Genomic DNA, 24,537 nt, shown 5'->3' with positions numbered 1-24,537 from the left:
TCCGGCGGGACGGCGCCGCCGCCGCCGCCGAGCGCCCCCGCGCGGCTGGGTCTGCGCCATCGGCGCGCGCCGGGCCCGGCCACGCGTGGCCGCCTGCGCAGCCCGCTCTCAGAACCGGGGAAAACGGAAGCCAAGTCGTTCCGAGCAAGCTTGTCTCCCGGAGAACCTAAGCGGATGCAGCGCTGCGGCCCCGGAGTCCCCCGTGGTCTCACGCCCTTCACCCGGTGCTCGGACTGGCTTTCCCGCTTCTGCTCCTGCGCCTCCATCCCGGGGGTCTGCGCACCCCGCCCCCGTCACTCCCCGAGAGCGGATCCAGTCCCGGGGTCCCCCCACCGTCACTCCCCGAGAGCGGATCCAGTCCCGGGGTCCCCCCCCGTCATTCCCTGAGAGCGGATCCAGCCCCGGGGTCCCCCCCTGTCATTCCCTGAGAGCGGATCCAGCCCCGGGGTCCCCCCCACCGTCACTCCCCGAGAGCGGATCCAGAGCAGATCCAGTCCCGGGGTCCCCCCAGTCATTCCCTGAGAGCGGATCCAGCCCCGGGGTCCCCCCATCATTCCCCGAGAGCAGATCCAGCCCCGGGGTCCCCCCTATCATTCCCCGAGAGCGGATCCAGTCCCGGGGTTCCCCCCATCACTCCCCGAGAGCAGATCCAGTCCCGGGGTTCCCCCCATCACTCCCCGAGAGCGGATCCAGTCCCGGGGTCCCCCCCATCACTCCCCGAGAGCGGATCCAGTCCCGGGGTTCCCCCCCTCACTCCCCGAGAGCGGATCCAGTCCCGGGGTTCCCCCCCCTCACTCCCCGAGAGCGGATCCAGTCCCGGGGTCCCCCCCATCATTCCCCGAGAGCGGATCCAGTCCCGGGGTCCCCCCCCAGTCACTCCCCGAGAGCGGATCCAGCCCCGGGGTCCCCCCCACCGTCACTCCCCGAGAGCGGATCCAGAGCAGATCCAGTCCCGGGGTCCCCCCAGTCATTCCCTGAGAGCGGATCCAGCCCCGGGGTCCCCCCCATCATTCCCCGAGAGCAGATCCAGCCCCGGGGTTCCCCCCATCACTCCCCGAGAGCAGATCCAGCCCCGGGGTCCCCCCCATCATTCCCCGAGAGCGGATCCAGTCCCGGGGTTCCCCCCATCACTCCCCGAGAGCAGATCCAGTCCCGGGGTCCCCCCCATCACTCCCCGAGAGCGGATCCAGTCCCGGGGTTCCCCCCCTCACTCCCCGAGAGCGGATCCAGTCCCGGGGTTCCCCCCCCTCACTCCCCGAGAGCGGATCCAGTCCCGGGGTCCCCCCCATCATTCCCCGAGAGCGGATCCAGTCCCGGGGTCCCCCCCCCCGTCATTCCCCGAGAGCGGATCCAGTCCCGGGGTCCCCCCCCCATCACTCCCCGAGAGTGGATCCAGTCCTGCCCCCCCCCCCCCCCGTCACTCCCCGAGAGAGCGGATCCAGTCCCGGGGTCCCCCCCTCCCCCACTCCCTGAGAGAGGATCCGTCCAGGCTCCCCCTCCTCCCCCCCCCCCATACACACTTGGAAGGCACTTCCTCAGGAGCCCGTGCCCTAACTCTACCCCAAGGTTATTTGGTTGAACTCTGGGCCTGGGCGCTGTCCCTGCGCTCTTCAGCTCAAGGCGAACGCTCTACCTCTTTTCTTGTGGTTTATTGGAGATAAGATCTCATGGACTTTCCTGCCCGGGCTGGCTTTGAACCCTGATCCTCAGATCTCAGCCTCCTGAGTAGCTCGGATTACAGGCATGAGCCACCGGCGCCCCCGGCTGGTTCAATACTTTTAAAGCACCGTTAAGCACTGTTAAACTGCTGGTAACAAAACTGGCCTTATTGTCAGTGCCTCCTTTTCATGTTCACTTTTCTTTTAAATAAGCTAACCTGTTCACCCCATACCTTACTCAGTCCTTGGCAGCCTTCTCTGGTGCCCCCACCGTCCTGCGTGGGTGACTGTCAGCCGGGCAGCCAGGTTGGACTGTCTCCCCGCGCCAGCCTGCCCGCTCCACCCAGTCTGTGGGCACAGTGCACAGCGGCCCGCAGCTGCTGCCGTGCCCAGCTCCAGCTCCAGAAGACGTTAACAGAAAGATGGCTCACCCTGCTTCCCAGGTGCACACAGACACCAGGTGAACCCCCAAAGACCGCAGACTGCCTGACACAGGCAGGGCAGCCCCCCGGGCCTGGCTGTAAACAGGCCATCCTGGGCCCCAGCGTAAAGCCCCCCAGCTCCCTAGGCCTAAGGGCTTTGCCATTAACCTCTGCCTCCTTGCTCCGACCCCATAAAAATCCAACTTCTGCACAGTCTCCAAGCCTCACTGCTCTACGTCAACAAACCGTCCTAGCCTGATGAAAATCGAGTCCAGCCTGTTTTCTTCCTTTCTCCTCCAGTTTCTTAACATTAACAACCGTTTTAGACACTGGGTAACAAACACTGGTGAACTCTTAGTGGCTGTCTTTTACCCAGGCTAGGGGGGAGCACTTCTCAGTAGCCCAGCAGGGGTACCAACAATCTGGGTGCAAACACCGCTGCCACCATTCCCCTTTTGACTAACAGACTTTATCGTGCTTTTTTTTTTCTCTTTTTCTTTCGTGGTGTGTGTGTGTGTGTGTGTGTGTGTGTGTGTGTGTGTGTGTGTGTGTGTGTGTGTGTGTGTGTGTGTGTGTGTATGTGTTTGAGAGAGAGAGAGAGAGAGAGAGAGAGAGAGAGACTGTACTGGGAATCAAACTTCACTGCTAGGCAAGTGCTGTACCCTTTGAGCCCATGGGAGTGTAGGAGTCGTGATGGCTGTAGGAGGAGAGGGTGGCTGCAGAGTTCCAGGGAGTGACTAGGAGTGGCAAGGAGAAGAGGCAAAGACAACAATGGCCCTGTAGAACTGGAGATGAGAAAGTGAAGTCCTAGTTACTGGAAGCATCCCAGGGAGGTATCAGCCTTAAGAATCAAGGGTTTGGGCTGGGAAGGTGGCTCAGTGGTAGAGCACTTGCCTTGCATGCTCGAGGCCCTGGGTTCAATTCCTCAGCACCACATAAGCAAAAAGAAAAAAGCCGGAAGTGGTGCTGTGGCTCAAGTGGTAGAGCGCTAGCCTTGAGCTGAAGAGCTGAGGGACAGCGCCCAGGCCCAGAGTTCAGGCCCCACGACCGGACCAAAAAAAAAAAAAAAGAATCAAGGGTTTGCTGGGTGCCTTTGGCTCATGCTTGTACTCCTAGCTACTCAGGAGGCTGAGACTTGAGGATCAGGGTTCAGAGCCAACCCTGGCAGAAAAATCTCCATAAGACTCCTATCTTCAGCTAACCACTGAAAACTGGAAGTGGCACTGTGGCTCCAGTGGTAGAGCACTAGCCTTGAGCACAAAAAGGCTCAGGGACAGCGCCCAGGCCCCAACAACATTAACAACAAAACAGTCAAGGGTCTCAGATACTCTAGACCCGTGAACTCTTTAACACTGGCCACTGTGAAGCTGAACGTCCTAATACAGGAGGCCTGTTTAGGAAATGTAACATTAGCAGGTGCTGTCTGCTACCACCACCTGCTGGTTGCTAGTCACTACTGCTGGAAGCTGAGGATTATAATAGCTGCCAAATTCCAGGCTTGATGAGGGTAGCCCAGAGAAGCAACTCTCCAACTAAAGCCTGGAGCAATAGGCCCCAAATTGTCAGGGCTTGGAATTGTAAGTGTCCTGAGTCGGCTAGTCCAGCCCTTAGGCATTAGGAACTCAAGGGCCCAGGACTACTAACACTAGACCTTCTCTTTGACTACCCACAATTCTTATCTGAGTAGAGCAAAAAGAAGTCCAGCAGTCTGACCAAATGTCATCTCAAAGAGGCATTCTTCAGCCTCTTCAATTTCCCTAAGTAGAACAGAATACCTACACCATTCTCAAACCCATGGCCTTCTTCAGGACATCAGTAGTAGTGTATTTATTTTGTGTCAGAATTTCCCACTAACAGATCTGCTCTATTCACTGTTTCCTGATGTGTCTGGCTTAGTGACTTTGTGCACTGGAAGGACAGGTGATGAAGAAATATTGGTTGGGGTTGAGTATAGCTCAGTGGTTGAGTGTTTAGTATGCGGAAGGCCCAGAACTGCAAAAAAAAAATCCATCCCAAATCAATTTCTGCTTATCATGCAATAGAGTGTAGGAGTTTAGCAGAAACTTACCAAGCCATTTTGAGTTCTAAATGTGGTTGGTTTTCCCATACATAGTTTTCCAGTATCCTATAGATAACAAAACTGTTACCAAAGTTATAGGTCAGAGGCCTGACTTTGGGGAGTCTTACCAACCTCAGTCCATCACTATTCCACAGCCTCTTTCCCATATTATCTTATGTATGGACTGATTTTACTGTTGTCTTTTGTATCTGGCTTCTCTCATTTGATATAATTCTTTGGAGATTTAGCTAGGACTTTATGAAAATCCCAAAACATTTATATTAAATTTATTTAGTCAGCAATCATTGAAAATTTTAGTTGATTCACATCCTACCCAGCACTTGGGTTTGCATGTCTGCCCACCAGCCTTTCTTTCTTTCTTTTTTCCATGTGTGTGTGTGTGTGTGTGTGTGTGTGTGTGTGTGTGTGTGTGTATGTGTGTGTGTGCACGTGTGTGTGTGTATGTGTGTGTGTGTGTGCCAGCTAAGGATCTTAGAAGAAATTTACACAAACCATCCCAAAGCACCGAGATAGTCTGGCTCATTCTTTTTAAATGACCCAAAGTAAACTTAACCTTATTATAATGTTAAATTGTACCAAAGGTGCTAGTGTTCATCCTGTTAGACCACGATTAGGACACTGAATTGAGCGTGCACAGGAATGTGCCTACCACTACCCTTGCTGGTGCGTCTTTCCTATCTATACACATGTAAGTTTACCTAACAAAATCCCTGATCTTTTCATTCAAGGCCACAGCTCTTCTTCCTTGACCAGGTAATAAATCATTACTGCCTGGCTGATTCTAGGCCTCTTAAACAACATTCTCCTCCAGAGAGGATTTTTTTTTTGGGTCCGGTCATGGGCCTGAACTCTGAACCTGGGCGCTGTCCTTTAGCTCTTCAGCTCAAGGCTAGTGCTCTACCACTTGAGCCACAGCGTCACTTCTGGCCTTTTTTTTTTGCTTATGGGTGCTAAGGAATCGAACCCAGGGCTTCAAGCATGCAAGGCAAGCGCTTTACCACTGAGCCACCTTCCCAGCCCCTCCAGAGAGGATTTGAATAGATTTGAATAGCTAGTCTTCTCAGGAGATAATTTGCTCTCTCAAATAATCCGGTACTCTGTATATATACCTGGGCTGTCCCTGAACTTCTTTTGCTCAAGGCTAGCACTCTACCACTTGAGCCACAGCACCACTTCTGGCTTTTTCTGTGTATGTGGTACTGAAGAATCGAACCCAGGGCTTCATGCATGCTAGGCAAGCACTCTTCCACTAAGTCACATTCTCAGTCCTGCACTTTTTAAAGAACTTGATTAGTAAGAGTTTACCCAGAAAAAGTCTTACCAGAAAAACGGCATTGACAAGTCAGGTTCTGAGCTTTAGAAAATGGGTGGCAGTGATTTCCCCCATTTAACACTGCAGTGGGGTAGGTAGCTCTGTTTAGGCTACACCTTTCTGAAAGAAAGTCTACCAGCAAACACCCAGGCTATTCTAAGTAGAAGTAAGCTGTATCTAATCACTACCCTGCAACATCTTTGATGGTCATTAGGAGAGGCCACAGGCCATTTGCAAATTGTGCCACTTCTAACTCGGAACTGGTTCAAAGCTCCTGTGTTCAGTGAGTACATTTCCATTTCTTCAGGGTTCTGCGTTGTCGTAGGCTTTCTCTTGTGACCCATTCAGTTCTATCTTTTCCTGTTCTTCTCATCAATTCATTGCTCCTGGGACTGGGGATATGGTAGAGTTCATGCTTAATACACACTATGCCCTGGGGCCATCCCCTATCCCCTTAAAAGGGCAGGGAACTCATTGTTTCAGATGTTCCCTGGTCTCCTGTGGGGCAGGGCCAGTGAGTTTTGTAAAGAGGAGGTGGAGAGCCAGGTACCCTAGTTTTCAAGGGGAGCCGTTGCTGGGTCCTGTCTTCCCAGAACTGGTTTAGAAAGATACCCATGAGCCTGCTACTGACTTGGTAAAGGAAAAGAAGCTAACCTTCCTTGTCAGCATTGTGAATTAACCAGCAAAAAACTGGTCTGGAGACATGGCTCAAGTGGTAAGAGTGCCAGCCTTGCAAGTTTGGGTCCTGAATTCAAACTTCAGGACCAAATTTAAAGAAAAGACACAGGGCTGGGAAGGTGGCTCAGTGGTAGAGTGCTTTCCTTGCATGCATGAGGCCCTGGGTTTGATTCCTCAGCACCACATAAGCAGGGGGAAAAAAAGCCGGAAGTGGCGCTTTGGCTCAAGTGGTAGAGTGCTAGCCTTGAGCTAAAGAGCTGAGGGACAGCGCCCAGGCCCAGAGTTCAGGCCCTACAACCGGACCCAAAAAAAAAAAAAAAAAAAAGAAAAGACACAATCCTAGCTACTCAGGAGACTGGGGTCTGAGGATTGCAGTTGGAAGCCAGCCCAGGTGGAGAACTCCAAAACACCCTTTTTTCTTTTTGCCCCTCCTGTGGCTTGTAGGGAGCATTACTGTCCCTGAGCTGCTTTTGCTCAAGGCTAGCTCTCTACCACTTGAGCCGCAGCTCCACCTTAGGCTTTTTCTGAATAGTTAATTGGGGATAAGAGTCTGGCTGGACGGGCTTCTTGCAGTCCTCAGATCTCAGGCTTCAGAGTAGCTAGGATTACAGGTGTGCCTTCCAAATTCTAAGAAGCTTTTACTTCAATTAACCAGCACAAAGCTGGAAGTGGAAGTGTGGCTTGAGTGGTAGAGTGCCAGCTTTGAGCGGTAAAAGCCAAACAAGAGTGCAAGGCCCTGAGATCGAGAGAGAGAAAGAGAGAGAGAGAGAGACACACACACACACACAGAGCAAGGCCTTGAGTTCTAGCACACGGGAGGAGGGGGGGAGCGAGCGAGCCCAGAACGCAGTGGAATCAGAATGCGCACCGAAGGCACTGCTGCAGCCAGATTGGCTCTGCTCTAATCTCCTGTACTTTAGAGCCACGATTTTGCTGAAAAGCATTCCCAGCCCGGCCAAGGTTCCCGGGTCTCTCACCAGCGGGCCGCAGCCCCCACGCTCCCTCCCAGCGAGGAGGAGCAGTGGGAAGGGGGAGTGGCAGGGGACGGAGGAGGGCGGGCGCCGTGGGGGGCGGGGCATGGGCGGGGCCGGGCACGACCAATGGGCGCCCTCCTGCAGGGGGCGGTGCACGGGCGGGGCCGGGACCGGCCAATGCGCGCTCTCCGGAAGGGGGCGGGGCTCTATTTCAGCGGCGCCCCGGCGCCGCCGCGGGGTTCCGGGCGCGGTCTCGGGATGTGGCGTTCGGCCCGCGCGCTGGGGGTGCGCGCCGTGAAGTGCCGCGCGTTTCCCGAACCCCGAAGCGGGCCTGTCGCCTTCATGTCCACCCTGCTGATCCACCAGCCCCAGTTTGCTTGGCTCAAGGAGCTGGGGCTGGGCGAGGAAAACGAGGGCGTGTACAACGGGAGCTGGGGCGGCCGGGGAGAGGTAGGGGCGCCCGGGTTCGCACCCGCGGCCCGACTCGGCCGGTGCCCCGTGGGGTGGGGGTGGGGGTGCAGAGCCCGACCAGAAGCTTCCAGGCTCCGCGGCGCCCGGTTTCTGATCAGTGAAACACCCTGAGGATCACGGTGTGAAGCCAGCCTGGGCAGGAAAGTCTGTAACACTCCTACCTTTCATTAGCCAGCAAAACTCTGGAAATGGAGCCGTAGCTCCAGTGGTAGGGCGTAGGCCTTGAGCATGAAAAAGTAAGGGACAGTGTCTAGGCCCTGGGTTCAAGACCCAGTACTGGCACAAAGAACAAAAAAAGTTACATACTGAATCTGCTTTGTTGGAGGAAGTATGGCGGTATGGTTTTCTGTGATTGTAGGAGATATAAGTGATTTTAAATGTTTCACAGACGTGGAACTAGAAGTTTCATCCTGTTTTTCTTGTGGCCTTTTATTATTATTATTATTGCTTTTTAAACTCTGGGCTTCCTGCGTGCTAGGCCACATGCAGGACCACTTGAGTCACTCCGCAGTCCTTTTGCTTTTAGTTTATTTTTCAGGTAGGTCTTGTGCTTTTCTGTGGTACAGCCTTTTGCCACAATCCATCTGCCTCTGCCTCCTGAGCAGCTGGATTCTAGGTACAGGCCACAGGGTCTGGCTTCCTTTGGTCAAATAACCGGTTACATTAGGGCTTTTTTTTTTTTTTTTTGTATATAGCTGATACTTAGGTGGAAAAAGTAGATCTTATGAAAAGGTGGTTCCTAATGTTTAGGTTAGAAGTCAAAGACCTATAGGGGTTTAATTATAATAATGGTTAATGGAAATGTTTCTCATTTAAACTTGTATTTTAGTTTTTGTTTTCCTTCTGTTTTCTTCTCCCTGTTTGTATGGTTCTCTCAATTTGGAGAGGATTATGATTTCTGTGTATAATATTTTCTTTTTTTATTTTTTATTGTGAAAATACTGTACAGAGGGGTTACAATTACATGGGCAAGATAATGTATTTCTTTTTTTTTTTTGTCGGTCGTGGGGCTTGAACTCTGGGCCTGGGAGCTGTCCCTCAGCTCTTCAGCTCAAGGCGAGCACTCTACCACTTGAGCTACAGCGCCACTTCCGGTTTTCTGGTGGTTTATTGGAGATAGGAGTCTCACGGTCTCTCCTGCCCGGGCTGGCTTTGAACCGCGATCCTCAGATCTCAGCCTCCTGAGTAGCTAGGATTACAGGCGTGAGCCACCAGCGCCCGGCTGATAATGTATTTCTGTGTATAATATTTTCTATCTTTTTTCAGGTTATTACAACCTATTGTCCTGCTAACAATGAACCAATAGCAAGAGTTCGACAGGTGAGTTTTTAAAATTCAAACTGCTCTCAGGAAGTTTGTGTCACTCAAGAGTAATACAAGCCTGGCACTTGTGGCTCACATCTGTAATCCTAGTTACTCAGGAGACTGAGATCTGAGGATCATGGTTCAAGTCAGCCTGGACAGCAAAATCTGTGAGGCTCTTATCTTACCAGAAAACTGGTAGTGGTGCTGTGGCTTAAAGTGGTAGCACACTAGCATTGAGCATAAAAAGGTAAGGGACAGTATCTAGGCACTGAACTCAAGCGTCATGACTGAAAAAAAAGTAATATAGATGCATATAAATGCAGAGTAGTCATTTTTTAAGTGCTCTACCACTTGAGTTTAGTCACTAGCACTGTTGCTTTTATTTTTTATTTATTTTGTCTGTTTTTGTTTTTGTTTTTTGGTCAGTCATAGGGCTTGAACTCAGGTCTGGGCTCTGTCTCTGAACTCTTTTGCTCAAGGCTAGATTGAGGCCCAGATTCCCTTCTAGTTTTCTAGTGGTTAATTGGAGATAAGAGTCTCTTGGACTTTCTGCGTGGGCTGGCTTTTTACCTCACTCCTCAGATCTCATGATCCTCAGGTCTTAGCCTCCTGAGTAACTAAGGATTAAAGGCATGAGCCACCAGTGCCCAGCTTTATATTGTCTTTGAAGTAGGGTCTCTTTACCTTTTGCCTAGGCTGACTTTGAATTTATTATCCTCCTGCTTCTGCCTACTAAGTAGCTGGAATTACAGATATTCATTACCACATAGGGATGGGAGTCTTGCTATCTTTTTGTCCAGGCAAAAAGATCCTCATCTCCTCCTCTTGAGTAGTTGGGAGTTAAAGTGTGAGCCTGTGTGCTGAGCTAATGGTTCTACTTTTCTAATGCAGATCAGGTGTCTTCCTAGAGGAAGCTAGTAGAACTTGCTTTGAAAAGCAAGGTTTTAAAGCCCAGCAGCATTCCATCCTGCTGGGATGGCTCAAGGGGAGCACTCTACCACTTGAGCCACAATGCCACTTCCAGTTTTCTAGTGGTTTATTGGAGATAAGAGTCTCACGGAGTTTCCTGCCTGGGCTGGCTTTGGACCACAATCCTCAGATCTCAGCCTCCTGAGTAGCTGGGATTACAGGTGTGAGCCACCAGCGCCTGGCTATAGCCAGATTTTCTATTAATTTATTTATTTGCAGCACTGGGGATGGAACCCAGGGTTTTGCCCATCCCAGGAAAACCCTCTGCTATTTAGATCCCCAGCCCCGAGATAATTTTTAGAAATAGAGATATTTTTCACATTTCAAAAAAAAAAAATTGTGTTCAGGAAGTAGATCATCCATTTTTAATTCCTTTTCGTTTTCCCTAATTCTGAATTTAGGCCAGTATAGCAGACTATGAAGAAACTGTGAAGAAAGCAAGAGAGGCTTGGAAAGTCTGGGCAGATGTAAGTGTGGCCTGTGTGGTGGGAAGCTCAGGAGGGTCACCTGTGACAGCTGTGAGAAGACGGATTGTACACTAGGCACTGTGCCTCATGCTTGTAGGCTTAGCTGCTCAGGAGGCTGAGATCTGAGGATTAAGGTGTGAAGCCAGTGCAGGTAGGAAAGTCTGTAACATTCTTATCTCCAATTGACTAGCAAAAAGCTAGAAGTGGGGCTGGGAAGGTGGCTCAGTGGTAGAGTGCTTGCTTTGCATGCCTGAGGCCCTGGGTTCGATTCCTCAGCACCACATAAGCAAAAAGAAAAAAAAAGCCGGAAGTGGCGCTTTGGCTCAAGTGGTAGAGCACTAGCCTTGAGCTGAAGAGCTGAGGGACAGTGCCCAGGCCCAGAGTTCAGGCCCCACGACCGGACTCAAAAAAAAAAAAAAAAAAAAAAAAGCTAGAAGTGGAGCTGTGGTACATGGAGTAGAGCATCAATCTTGAGTGAAAAAGCTAAGACACAGTGTCCAGGCTCTGAGTTTAAGCTCTAGTACACTCTCTCTCTCTCTCACTCTCTCTCTCTCTCTCTCTCTCTCTCTCTCTCTCTCTCTCTCTCTCTCTATCACACACACACGCACACACACACACACACACACACACGACACACATGTGACATTGTTGAAATGTGCACTACTTAGAGCTGTGATCAATTTCTACCTATTGTTGGGCTTGTTGTGTCTTTCCTGGGTTTGACATCCAGTGCGTAGGTAATTGTTAATGGGTTAGAACTCTGTCCCGGTGGCATATAAGCTGCAGGTATGAACACCTTATACTCAATTAAGTTATAGTAGAGTACATAGAATGGAGAAATACCTATCTGTTCTTCCTTCCCCTCCAGATTTACCTGGGAGGGGTGTCTCTATAGAAGGCCATGTGCCTTTCTCAGGAACAGGGCCCCCATGGTTTGTGAGGCACATTCTCTCTCCTTGAGCTCTGAGCTCTGAATCTCCCTCAGGAGATAAAATGATCTGTCAGTGGGGGGGGGAGGCAGCTCCCTTGGAGCGACAGTAACAGAGAGCAGGGAAGGCCTGGATTTCCCAGGCTCACTTTGCCTTCCATCCTCGGAATGGTCAAAAGTGAGGCTGGGGCTGTTGTGAGGATTAAATAACTGACTGATTATTGCAAGTGCTTACAGTAGAGCCCGCTGTGTGCAAGGTTCAGTGTGGGGCAGAACGAAGTGCTGAAGGATTTGCGAAACACTTTGAGTCCGGTGTTTTCTCTGAGTCAATGATTACAAGGGGGCTAGAAGTGGGGTGGTAGGAAGAGAAGACTCTCCAGAGAGCCCTGGGCTGGATGTAGACTCCGCTCAGCCAAGACTGTCCTGGGCAGAGCAGGGATTACACCCTTCCTCCTCTTTAATTCTGAGTTCTGCTGTCCACAAGGAAAAGTGTTCTTTCTCCAGCACAGCAATGTGGAGATGCTAGCTCATCTACCTGGGCAGAGAGGATTGTGTGCAGAGCAGTGTCACTTATTATTTTACTTATGAAATTTTCTTTCTCAAGCTGGGCACTGGTGGCCCTTTCCTATAATCTTATCTACTCAGGAGGCTGAACCCTAAGGATCAAGGTTTGAAGCCAGACCAGGCTGGAAAGTCAGTGAGATTCCTATCTTCAATTAATCACCAGAAAACTGGTAGTGGAGGTATGGCTTACGTGGTAGAACTCCAGCTGTGAATGAAGAAGAAAAGGGACAGCATCAAGGCCCTGAGTTCAAGTACACATACTAGGACCGATTTTTTTTTTTTCTTTTTGGTCACTTGTGGGGCTTGAACTCTGGGCCTGGGCACTGTCCCTCAGCTCTTCAGCTCAAGGCTAGTGCTCTACCATTTGAGCCATAGCACCACTTCCATTTTTCTGCTTATGTGGTGCTAAGGAATCAAATCCAGGGCCTCATGCAAGCACTCTACCACTGAGCCACCTTCTCAGCCTCTTGTTTAAGAATAAGAAAGGAGCTTGGTGTTGGTTGCTCACACCTTTAATCCTAGTTACTCAAGAGGCTGAGGTCTGAGGATCCGAGTTTGAAGACAGTCTGGGAAGAAAAGTGAGTAGAAAAGAAAAGTGAATGTGGGAGGCTCTGAGTTCAAACCTCATTTCTGATTCACACAAAATAAATAGGTAACAAAAGTTAAATTGGAGGAATGGAAGACAGATGTGGTGGTGCATGCTGGCAATTTCACTAAGAAGAGGTAGAAAGATCAAGAGTTCAAGGTCTGCCTGAGATTATATGCCGAGACTGCCTCCTTCCCCCACCTCCCCAAAAAAGAGGTCTAGAGAGGTGGGTGTGTAATTCAGTGGTGGAGTACTTCTAGGTTTGAGCCCCAGCACAGTAAGTATCATAATCAAATTTGGTCTCCTTAGCCCCAATCTCTTCAATACAAAATGAGCAAGCTAGGTTTTGGTGCATGTCATTCCTTTGATTAGAATTTGTGTTAAGCAATCAAGTTCAAAGTTTAGGGAGAGACGGAACTGTTCCTAACGGTGCCTCTGTGGCTGTGGGAAAATGATGTGCATCGCTGTGGTCAGTGATGCAGAGAGGTAGCTGGTTGGTACCTCAGACAAGTACTAAGTTGCCTGGGCAGGGTGATACTCACCTTTAATTCCCACAGCAATCTCAGGCAGGAGGATTGCCAGCACCCTAGCTCTTGATCAGTCTAAGCAATGTATTGAGATCTGTCTCAAAAACCAAGCTCAAGTAATCAAAGCAACAACAACAACAACACAGACAGCTTGTTGCACTCTTAAAGAGGTATTATTCCTTTTGGATTGTCCCGAGTGGGGAAGATTCTTTGTGAGAGCGTTGACTGTGCTAGAGCAAACCAGTTTCATTTAGTTCATTTGAGTTAAATACCACGGATGATTTCACATTGTATCTCGACTAAGATTCTGACTCCTTAAAATCATCTAGCTATCTATACACTGGCTCTCCGGTCAGACTGCTTTCAAAGAAGTCTTTTCCATTAGAAGCATGTTTCTATGGTTGACTTTTTCCATCCTTCAGGCCTCAAGTCTACTTTCTCACCTTAGTGATATTCTCTGTCTCTTGTCTTGCTTTTTTCTGAGTTTCAGTCCCATTGGGTTTCCTTGGTCTTTTCAGCCCTGCTGGCAATTTGTGACTATTTGTGGTGGTTCTAATTCCTTCTATACCTTCTTCATAGGTATTAGCTCCTTGGAGGTATCACTTGTAATTGTAGTCTCAGTGTTTAGCATATCGCAATCTCTGTTGTGATTTAAAAAAAATGTTGTTAGAGGTGATTGTACCTTGTTTTCATCCAATACCCATCCAGCATGTTTTAGACATGAATGTATACTTTACGACAGAAACCAAATTTCCTCTCTTTTAGATTCCTGCTCCAAAGCGTGGAGAGATCGTAAGACAGATTGGGGATGCCTTACGGGAGAAGATCCAAGTTCTGGGAAGCTTGGTAAAGTGTTTGTGTATATAAAGAACCCTCTCCAGCCATTATCGGTGGCTCACGCCTAAAATCCTCATTACTCAGGAGGCTGATCTGAGGATCCTAGTTTGAAGCCAGCCCAGGCAGGAAAGTCACAGAGATTCTCACCTCCAGTTAATGAGCCCCAAACTACAAGTGGAGCTGTTGCTCAAGTGTTGAGTGCCAGCCTTGAGTGATAAAGCTAAGGGAGAATGCCCTGACCCTGAGTTCAAGCCCCAGTACTGGTACAAAAATTACATAAAGAGATAGACAAATAAGTAATCTTCTCAAAGGGAAATAAGAAGGTCAAGTATTTCTGTGTAGAAGATGGTGAATTTTTAAGAAACTCAATTTGTAAATTTCAAAAATTCTTCCTTTAGGGTTAAAAGTGGCTGAAGTGGTAGAGCTTCTGCCTAACAAGCATGAAGCCCTGAATTCAAACCCCAGTACGACAACAAAAATCCTGTTTTAGAGGAAAGATTGAAATAGATAGGAAAATGTGAAGAAAAGTATATGGTTTTAAAATTCTTCAGAAAATAAGAATAGATTTTTCTTCTTGGTTTATTGCTCTCACCAAATGGTCAATCACAAATCAATGTTTTACTTTGCATTTAGGTGTCCTTGGAGATGGGGAAGATCTTAGTGGAAGGTGTGGGGGAGGTTCAGGAGTACGTGGACGTTTGTGACTATGCTGTGGGCTTGTCCAGGATGATTGGAGGACCCATCCTACCTTCAGAAAGTAAGCCGGGAAGCTGGTATAGCCAAGAGCTTCGTGCTAATACAGAGAACCGCAAAAATGCTCTGGCTGTGAAATTTCGCAAAAGAGGAGTTGTAACTGAGATATAATAAATGAAAATACCTTCACTTCTTTTTTGTATGTGTCAGCATCAGAGCTTGAACTCACCTGGCTAGCTTACTCTTACACTTACTTGGCTAGTTTGTTCAGCTTGCTACTCTACCACTTGAGCTACACCTTTGGTGTGGGTTTTTGCTGGCTAATTGGAAATAGTCTTTTGAGCTTTTCAAACAGGGCTGGCTTAAACAGCAGTACTTCAGATAGCTAGGATTATAGGTGCTAGAAACCAGTCCCTGGCTGAAAATAACTTTATTTTCCAAGAAAGCAAAGTAAGACATTAGATAAAGGATCATCGTTATTTTGCTTTAAAGATAATAGTTTTGGGAAATCTGTGGGTATCATACTTTTTTAACCATTTAGAAAACAATCAGAAAGTACACTCCCAAAGAGCCTTACCCTGAAAGCAAATTGTAAGTGTCTTAAGTAAATAATCTAAAATGTAATAGAGGTTTATGAGCAAATTGTTTATTTCAGCCTCCAGAGAGATTAGAAATGACTTAAGTGCTAAACTAGCAGGGAAACATTAAGCTAATTCTAGTAGGCTATTAGCATGTCTTAAATGTTTATAAAGTTATACATCCCTTAAGGATGGAGGCATGGCTCAAGTGGTAGAGACAGTCTTGTTATGTGGCCCAGACTGGTCCCAAATTTATGATCGTTGGACCTCTGGAGTGTGCACCACCACACCTGACTCATTCAAAAAATCATCTATGCAGATATTTGGGGATAACTTGGACTTCATTAACTCAGTAAACGTTGCAGACTGTATTCCAGGCTGTCTAATAGGTGATAATGTGGAATAGGTGATAACATGGTCCGTAAGGTGTAGTCTCTAGCCTCAGAATTCCTAAGCTTGAAAATAAGTCCCTTGTGTTTTGAGCAGGAGATAATGCTTGATCGTGGCAGGTGCTCTACAGGTGGAGGGTAGGAGGTGATCATGTACCTTACTCCAGTCTGCATGCGCTTGCAGGAAGGACCACTTAAGTGAGATAACCGAACTGAAGACCTCAAGAGATCACATATTGGGACTGGGGTGAGGGGTTGCTTCCAATAGGGAAGAAACCTGTGTAAAAGTGTAAGATGGGGGCTGGGCACTGGTGGCACACGCCTGTAATACTAGCTGCTTAGGAGGCTGAGATCTGAGGATGGTGGTTCGAAGCCAGCCTGGGTAGGCTTTGACTCTTACCTACAATTAACCAGCAAAAAGCCAGAAGTGGCGCTGGGGCTTAAGTGGTAGAGTGCAAGCCTTGAACACAAAAGCCCAGGCCCTAAGCTCCTCCCCAGAACTAACACACACACACACACACACACAGAGAGAGAGAGAGAGAGATGGGAGAGTTTGGCTTATCTGGGCCATTGGGCCATCTTGGTTCAGTACATCTGGAAGGTGCAGTACAGGGGCAGGGGACTGGAGGAGTTTGAACTTCATCCAGAGTGCCTACAGTATTGATCCAGAGAGCAGAGGGTTATAAGCAAAGGGAGAGAGGTCAGCAAGGCAGAAGGGCAAGGACAGGAGAGAGGAGAAAGGCCCTGCCTGGCTGCAGGGACCTGGGAGTGTGGTGCGTCGCCTGGCACATTCCCCAGGCCTGGGTAACAACATGAATGTGGCCAGAGGGCTGAAGGCTGTGCCAGGCCGTGGAGCTGGGGCTTTCGCCTGAGTCTGTGAACAGACAGCCTTTGTTCTGGCTCTTCTCCGTTCCATCTGCCTTCGATTAAAAGAAGACTATGTGGGATTAAGGTTGACTTTAAAGTTTATTATTACAATCTATTTCTATTTCTATTTTTTCTTTCTGTTTCTTTTTGGTGATACTGGGGACCAAACCTAGGCTGTTTCACATGCAAGGCAAGGGCTCTACCACTGAGCTATGTTCCCCAGCCCCTATAGTTTTAATTTTCTCATTGTGAGTATAAGTAGAAGCTCATTCATTCACTGTAAGGCTGAGGAGACACCTTATCTTACGTTCAGAGAGCTTGGCCCAGTGTCTCATCAGGTAACACAAAGAGTGTCACTGTGACAGTCGGGAGTTGTGTGCAGTCACATCTCTTAGATGCCCCTGACTAATGGGATGTTTCCTTGTCTCCCAGCTGGGAGACTTATCGATGTAGCTCCTGTGAGATTCAGAAGCACAATGATTATCATTGTGGTTGACAATAAACAATTCTGTTTTACCTTAAAATTGTCCATGTCCTACAGCTGTGTAAGTGGTCACTGGAAAGCACTTGGCATCCTCTTGGTCTAGAGTATGTACTGTTGCTTTAAAGATGATTCCAGACTTGGTTCTTAATTACCTTTGTTGGCATTGAGCATGCTCTGTGTCCCCCCATCCTCAGGACCTGGCCACGCCCTCATTGAGCAGTGGAATCCTTTAGGCCTGGTGGGAATCATCACTGCATTCAATTTCCCTGTGGCAGTGTATGGCTGGAACAATGCCATCGCCATGATTGCTGGAAACGTCTGCCTTTGGTAAGGTCTGCTCACTTTCCTACCCAGGGATCAGTATATCACAGTCTCTGTATATCTGGTTCCTCTACAGATGTATTTTATTTTTATTTATTTGCTTCCTTTTGATACAAGGTTATTCTGTGTAGCCCAGGCTAACCAGGAACTCCAGATTTTCCTATCCTAGCCTCTTGAGTATTGATTGGGATTATAGGCATGTGTCACCAGGCCTAGCCGGGAATACTGATTTTAAGTGCTGCCCACAGTTGGATAATCTGAAAGTCAATCTGTAAAACAAAGCATAGGCAAAAAGATGAATGGTTTGGCCCCCATTTTCAAAGAAATCCATGCATCCCAACATTTAAATCCAAATGGCTGGTTGGGTACTTGATGGATTTCTACTTTACTGCATTGCCGTACTTGGCAGAGGGGAATGTAAGAGTTCCCATGACCAGTGCAGCCACAGGCTGCATATGTCATACATCATGAAGATTTGTAGTCCTTACGTCCCAGAGACATTTCTATTCTCTAATTGGACAACTGTCTAATAGGAAGTAATTTTTTTCCCCTCAAGAACATTTTTGCTTCTGCTTGGTAATAAAAGGTATATATAGCCAGGTGCTGGTGACTCACACCTGTAATCCCATCTACTCAGGAGACTGAGATCTGAGGATCGAGATTTGAAGCCAGCCTGGGTAGCAAAGTCTCTGAGACTATCTCCCAATTAACCACCCAATAAAGCTGAAAGTGGAGCTGTGGCTAAAGTGGTACAGCAATAGCCTTTAGCAAAAAGCTCAGGGACAGCACCCAGGCCCTGAGTTCAAGCCCCAGAACACACTCTCTCTTTCTCTCTTTCTCTCTCTCTCTCTCTCTCTCACTCTCTCTCTCTCACACACACACACACACACACATACACACACATGTATTTATGATTTTCTTCAAGTTGAATTTCTTTTCTTTTGTCTCTTGCTATCTGAAGGAAAGGAGCGCCAACGACTTCGCTCACCAGCGTAGCGGTCACTAAGTAAGTACACGTGGCTCTTTGCTAGGTAAGGTATAATCTTGAAAGGATGACTTGATAGGCCTATGGTTTTAATCTGCTGTAAAACTGTCATGTTTATTTATTTATTTTTTTTTATTTTTTTATTTTTTGTCGGTCGTGGGGCTTGAACTCTGGGCCTGGGCGCTGTCCCTCAGCTCTTCAGCTCAAGGCCAGCGCTCTACCACTTGAGCTACAGCGCCACTTCCGGTTTTCTGGTGGTTTATTGGAGATAGGAGTCTCACGGTCTCTCCTGCCCGGGCTGGCTTTGAACCGCGATCCTCAGATCTCAGTCTCCTGAGTAGCTAGGATTACAGGCGTGAGCCACCAGCGCCCGGCTCTGTCATGTTTATTTAAGGATGGAATTTGTATAACCTTTTCTCCTTTGGTTACAATAGCATTTTTATATCATTATGTAGCCTACACAGTTCTTTTCAAGCCATTTATTATTTATTTCTTTGGAAACATGCCAGAGGGTGACTTGGTGTTGAACTCATCTAGGCATTTTTTTAATCACTTGGAAAATAAAAACATTATTTATAGTGGAGAAGAAAGATTCTAGCAGTTTAGGAGCAGTATTTGTTAATCATCCAATAAATTAATGGTGTTGAGAACAGATTTCTAGCCAGATAGTACTTTTATTGTTGTTGTTTAATTAACAACCAGTGTCACTGATTTGTGTGTATTGAGTTTATTAGTTAAAAAATTATTGGTATTTTTGGGTGTACATGTCTAATGCTTGTAATCTTAGTTATGCAGGAGGCTGAAACCTGGAGGATTGCTTTTAGAAGTCAGTGTGTTCAGAAAAGGCCTTGAGACTCTATTTCCAATTAACCAGCACTTTGAGAAAATAATCCCAGTGAGAAAATGCCAGGTCCTGGTACTCACACACACACACAATTATTACTATTGTATTTCTCCATTTATGAGAGTATAACCTCTGATAACCTAAAAATCAGTGCTATGGGTTATCAATCTGGAATTTAGAGAATACTCGGTGTTGAATGGTCAGCACTCTCGAATTGTTTATAGGGAGCTTATTGCTAACAAGGAATGGAGAACTTTGTTTCTGCCAAGGGCCATTTGGACATTTATAACATCATTTTTAACCCATACAAAAAAAAATTTTTTTTTTTTGGTCCGGTCGTGGGGCCTGAACTCTGGGCCTGGGCGCTGTCCCTCAGCTCTTCAGCTCAAGGATAATGCTCTACCATTTGAGCCACAGCGCCACATCCGGCTTTTTTCTTTTTGCTTATGTGGTGCTGAGGAATCGAACCCAGGGCCTCAGAGGCATGCAAGGCAAGCACTCTATCACTGAGCCATCTTCCCAGCCCCTAACCCATACAAAATTATCAATGCAGGTAGATGGCTGTGGGCAGCTGAAGAAAGCATATGAGGAGCACAGTGTTGCAGGCCTCACATGGGGGGACTGGGGAGCTGCATGTTCCTGGTCCCTGCGTGCAGAAGGATGTGGTCCAGGAGTGGAGTTTGCAGGGCAGTGGCACTGGCCTCCCTCTTCAGCCAGTGTTGTCCCAAAGGGGTGGGACTTGAGTTCCTTATTGGTCAAGTGTGATAGTTACCCTGCCCCGAAGGGGTGGGACTTGAGTTCCTTATTGGTCAAGTATGGTAGTTACCCTGCCCCGAAGGGGTGGGACTTGAGTTCCTCATTGGTCAAGTGTGGTAGTTACCCTGCCCCGAAGGGGTGGGACTTGAGTTCCTCATTGGTCAAGTGTGGGAGTTACCCTGCCCCGAAGGGGTGGGACTTGAGTTCCTCATTGGTCAAGTGTGGGAGTTACCCTGCCTTCCAAGCCCTATGGCCCACAGAAGCCACAGACAATCTTTTTTTTCACAGTTTTAGAAGCTGTATAGGCACCACAAGGGATATGTAGTTACAAGTGTCCCTGAATTCAGGGGGCCTAGAAAATGTGCATTTCCATTTACAGTTCATACATAGTTGTCCCGGTCTGCAATGGAGTCATTTTTACCATCCACCACATTGCTTAAGAAATATGTTTTGGGGGCTGGGAAGGTGGCTCAGTGGTAGAGCGCTTGCCTTGCATGCATGAGGCCCTGGGTTCGATTCTTCAGCACCACATTAGAAAAAAGCCGGAAGTGGCGCTGTGGCTCAAGTGGTAGAGTGCTAGCCTTGAGCTGAAGAGCTGAGGGACAGCGCCCAGGCCCAGAGTTCAGGCCCCACGACCGGACCCAAAAAAAAAAAAAAAAAAAAAAGAAATATGTTTTGTTGTGTATGCTGGTTGGTACTGGGGCTTGAACTCAAGGGCTGGGTGTTGCCCCTTAGCGTTTTCCACTCAAGGCTGGGACTCTACCACTTGGTGATTAATTGGAGATAAGAGTCTCATGGACTTTCCTTCCCGGGCTGGCTTTGAATGGTGATTCTTAGATCTCAGCCTCTCCTGAGTAGCTAGGATTACAGGCATGAGCTACTGGTGCCCAGCCTGTTGTTTTTCTTTTTTAAGCAAGGTCGTGCTGTGTAGTCTAGGCTGTCCTGGAACTCTTAATCATCTTGCCTCTCCCTCCCAAGTACTGGGACCATAGGTGTGAGCTACGATGTCTGACTATAACTAACATGTATGGTATCAGATAAGCAGAGAACAGAATTTTACTGACTGCTAGATTCTCATATATTAGGTGAAGGATTTTATTAACTCTACCTTGAGTACAGAGGAAAACCCCAGCTTTTAAACAAAATACTATCTACTGGTGCAATGCTTTTTACATCGAAAGAATTGTACAAATTGAAAATGGCTCAACTCTTATGAAACATAACACCTGCTGGGCATGGTGTGTGTTCTAGTCATGGGGGTTTGAACTCAGGGCCAGGGCATTCTCTCTTAGCTTTATCACTCAAGGCTGGTGCTCTATTACTTGAGCCATAGCTCTACTGCTGGCTTTTTGCTGGTTAATTGCAGATAAGAGTGCCATGGACTTTTCTGCTCAGGCTGGCATCAAACCTCAATGATCAGATCTCACCTTACAGAGAAGCGGGGATTATAGACAAGAGCCACAGCGCCTAGCCTGGGCATGGTTTTGGGTTAGACTCTTGTCTGTGTTGGGAGATCTTTTCCTCTTTCCATTTTTCTTTTACTGTTCTTTTACAGAGTTCTGATTTGCAGAGATGTGTTCAAATGTATTATGTCAAAAAGAAAACAATGCAAAACTTACGAACCCAGGCCCTGGCCCATACTTAAGCATTTACATTATTACCAAGGTTTACTCCCAGCTTCCAATCTGCCATTTTGGCCAAAAACTCCTAAAACCACTTGAGTAGTGCTTCATGTTTTCTGTTTATGTTGTATTTTAAGATTCTTTTAGGAAAAAACCAAAATAGTTCTGCCAGTTGTGTTTCTGTGTTTATTGTAAGAAAATATTTGAAAAAGCCAGGCACTGATGGCTCATGCCTATAATTTTAGCTGCTGAGGAGGCTGAGATCTGAGGATCATGGTTCAAAGCCAGCCTGGGCAGAAAAGTCCAGGAGACTCTTACCTCCAATAAACCACTCAGAAAACCAGAAGTGGCGCTGTGACTCAAGTGGTAGAGTGCTAGCCTTGAGCTGAAAAGCTGAGAGACAGCACCCAGGCCAGAATTCAAGCCCTACAACCGAGAAAAAAAGAAAATCTTTGAAGAACTATGAGAGAAAGTTGGAAAAGGAGAGAGTTGAAATCTATTTGTTTACTTACTGGTGACTTTGAGGTTTGAACTTGGAGCCTTTGAGTTTGGCTAGGTAGGCACTGTAACCACTGAGCTACACGTTCAGCCCATGGAGTTTACCTTTGAAAGGTCTTTAAAAAACTGAATGATTATCTTACTCAATAACTGCTTTTCCATTCTTAGGATAGTGTCCAAAGTTCTGGAGAACAACAAGCTGCCGGGTGCAATTTGTTCTTTGACATGTGGAGGAGCAGACATCGGGTAGGTGGAGACTGCAGAGTAGCTCGGCTGAAGGAACGCGGTAGATGATCAGGAATCACTTTTACCATGTGACAAAGCCAGTCACTGAGGAAATGAGATGGTCTCTTGAGCTACTGTGCTATGCACCTCCTCCGGCGCCTGCTGTAGCAGTGTGGGACCTCTATTAGCCAATGAGGAATACGGGTTTTATTTGCCACCGTTTATAAGGGGTTTATTATACATACTAGACAAATGCTCTACTGCTGCGCTACATCTCCAACTATAGAGTATTTATATTCTGAAGTAACAAACGGCTGTTCATGACTTCTGGCGCTTGATTTCTGAAGGTGCTTAGAGACAAAAGTGGAGTGCTAGAATTATAGTCTGAGATTACACTTTCTGAGGAACTAGCCCATTGACTGAGTTTCTCAGTGGACCAGAAAAGGGAGCCCTGGAACATAGCCTCTGGTTGTTTGTTTGTTTTTTTTGGTTCTGGGGCTTGAACTCTGAGCCTGGGCATTGCTCTGTCCCTGAGCTTTTGTGCTCAAGGCTAGAGCTCTTCCACTTGAGCATCAGCTCTATTTCTGGCTCTACCATTAATTGGAGATAAGAGTCACATGGACTTTCCTGCCCACACTGGTTTTGACCTGCGGTCCTCAGATCTCAGATTCCTGAGTAGCTAGGATGATAGGTGTGAGCCACTGGCACCTGGCTTAAACATTTTTTTTAAATATATTGTTTAATTTTATCATCTTCACTTGATATTAATACGTTTAAATTTCACATTTAGAAATCTTTAACATTTAACATTTGTGTTTGTTTTAATTTTTTTGGTTGGCCGTGGGGCTTGAACTCTGGGCTTGGTTGCTATCCCTCAGCTCTTCAGCTCAGAGCGAGTGCTCTACCACTTGAGCCACAGCGCCACTTGCGACTTTTTCTGCATATGTGGTGCTGAGGAATCGAACCCAGGGCCTCATGCATGCAAGGCAAGCACTCTACCACTGAGCCACCTTCCCAGCCCTTATCAATAGATCTTTATACTGATTAATACATAGTTGATAGTTGCACAACCATCATCACTCTCTTATTCCAGATGTTACTCAGGAAAGAAATCCTATATCACCAGCAGTTATTTCTCACTATCCTTTCTTTTGCCCAGCCTCTGACAACCATTAATGGACTTTGTCTTTGTGAATTTGCCTAGTTGAGACACTTTGAAAAATTATTTTTATTGTAAAGGTGATGCACAGATAGATTACAGTTGTAAATGGAACCATCCTCTAGGTGGTATGCCTGCTTGGTTTAATGTCACAGCCTCTGTAAGCTGGGACTGGCTGTACTTGCTCTGAACTTGAATGGAAGTTGAGATTGTTTGTACTTGGCTTAGACTTTGACTTGGTGAGGTTTCTTAACAGTTAAGACTTATAAACATACTAGTATTGCTGAGGTGTTAGTCTTCTTCCAACACTTTACCTTACAACTGTATTTATTGGGCAGACTGAAAAAGAAGCAATCAGCTAGTCTTTTATTTTTTACAGATGAGAATCTATGCAGTTAGGTGTTCTCCAAATGTCTCTAAAACAAGAGCATTGCATTCTTTGACTCACTCTGTTCGGGCCCTCTGGGCTTTCTGTCCTTGATGATGGCCTTGGGACTGCTCAGTAGTTTCGAGCACTAAGCAGCAGCCCACCTGACGCATCAGTGAGTGTTCGTATATGTGTGCTGAACCTGGGGAAGTTAATCAAGCTGTCCAGCCCTGCATTAGATGGACGCTGAGACTTCCCTGCTTGGCTCCCAGTGAAGCCCTTGAAGCCCTGAGCCAGGGACAGAGGTTAAAATCAGTAATGTCTGATCTTCCTTCCTTAGAAGTAATTAGAAATCCCAGAACAGCCTTTATAAGTCAGCTTCTTTATAAAGAATACACTAGGCTGTTTCTCTCTAGATTATCTTTGTTTTTAATTTTTAGACGAATCATATAGTAGGTACCAAAAAATCCCCACGTGTGCTCACCAAGCAAATACCAGGACCGTATTGTGCTGGCAGTCCCTCCATACAGGAAAACCACCTTCTTTGGCTAACAGCACGCAGGTTGGCTTGTTTTCCTGTGTGAATCTACTTGTGAAAGGTGATTGCATTTTCACGATTTTTACCTTGAACCCTTGGGTTGGGCTTCCACATAGCCTTGGCGACTGTCTTGTAAGAACCCATTAGTGCTTTCCTGCTGTCCCTCTGGTTCTGTCATTGCTGGGTGTTTCTGCCTGGGTGACATGTCTGTCCTCCGCAGCACAGCCATGGCCAGAGACGAGCGAGTGAGCCTGCTGTCCTTCACCGGGAGCACTCAGGTGGGGAAGCAGGTGGCCCTCATGGTTCAGGAGAGGTTTGGTAAGTGTTGGCACTGTCATGAAGATCGGACTCTCAGGAGTATGGTGAAAAGCCTTACAGTTGTCTTCTACACTTTTTTCCTTGACCCATTTCCATGGAGATACTGCTTATATTT

At 47.4% G+C, this 24,537-nt stretch overlaps 2 protein-coding genes across 2 annotated transcripts in view; both read left to right on the top strand.

Moving 5' to 3' along the window:
• The first annotated feature begins 174 nt into the window (after positions 1 to 174).
• Positions 175 to 2,122, top strand: LOC138809138 (proline-rich protein 2-like). Its single transcript, XM_069995558.1, has 3 exons — positions 175 to 273; positions 432 to 1,310; positions 2,006 to 2,122. The coding sequence occupies exons 1-3, from the start codon at positions 175 to 177 to the stop codon at positions 2,120 to 2,122; spliced, it is 1,095 nt and encodes a 364-aa protein (XP_069851659.1).
• Positions 2,123 to 7,357: 5,235 nt separating this feature from the next.
• Positions 7,358 to 24,537, top strand: part of LOC138809140 (alpha-aminoadipic semialdehyde dehydrogenase) — a 33,580-nt gene continuing 16,400 nt past the window's right edge. Inside the window, exons 1-9 of the mRNA XM_069995564.1 lie at positions 7,358 to 7,574; positions 8,862 to 8,915; positions 10,271 to 10,336; positions 13,707 to 13,787; positions 14,412 to 14,535; positions 16,984 to 17,116; positions 18,072 to 18,116; positions 21,984 to 22,061; positions 24,325 to 24,422. Coding sequence (XP_069851665.1) covers positions 7,383 to 7,574; positions 8,862 to 8,915; positions 10,271 to 10,336; positions 13,707 to 13,787; positions 14,412 to 14,535; positions 16,984 to 17,116; positions 18,072 to 18,116; positions 21,984 to 22,061; positions 24,325 to 24,422 — 871 coding nt within the window. The 5' untranslated portion in view covers positions 7,358 to 7,382. The remainder of the gene's footprint in view (positions 7,575 to 8,861; positions 8,916 to 10,270; positions 10,337 to 13,706; positions 13,788 to 14,411; positions 14,536 to 16,983; positions 17,117 to 18,071; positions 18,117 to 21,983; positions 22,062 to 24,324; positions 24,423 to 24,537) is intronic.

Source organism: Dipodomys merriami, unplaced genomic scaffold, assembly GCF_024711535.1.
Source record: "Dipodomys merriami isolate MVZ:Mamm:240054 unplaced genomic scaffold, mDipMer1.0.p SCAF_487, whole genome shotgun sequence".
NCBI lineage: Eukaryota > Metazoa > Chordata > Mammalia > Rodentia > Heteromyidae > Dipodomys > Dipodomys merriami.
Note: the sequence above shows the minus strand (reverse complement) of the source record. Positions and strands in the feature narration are given on the sequence as shown.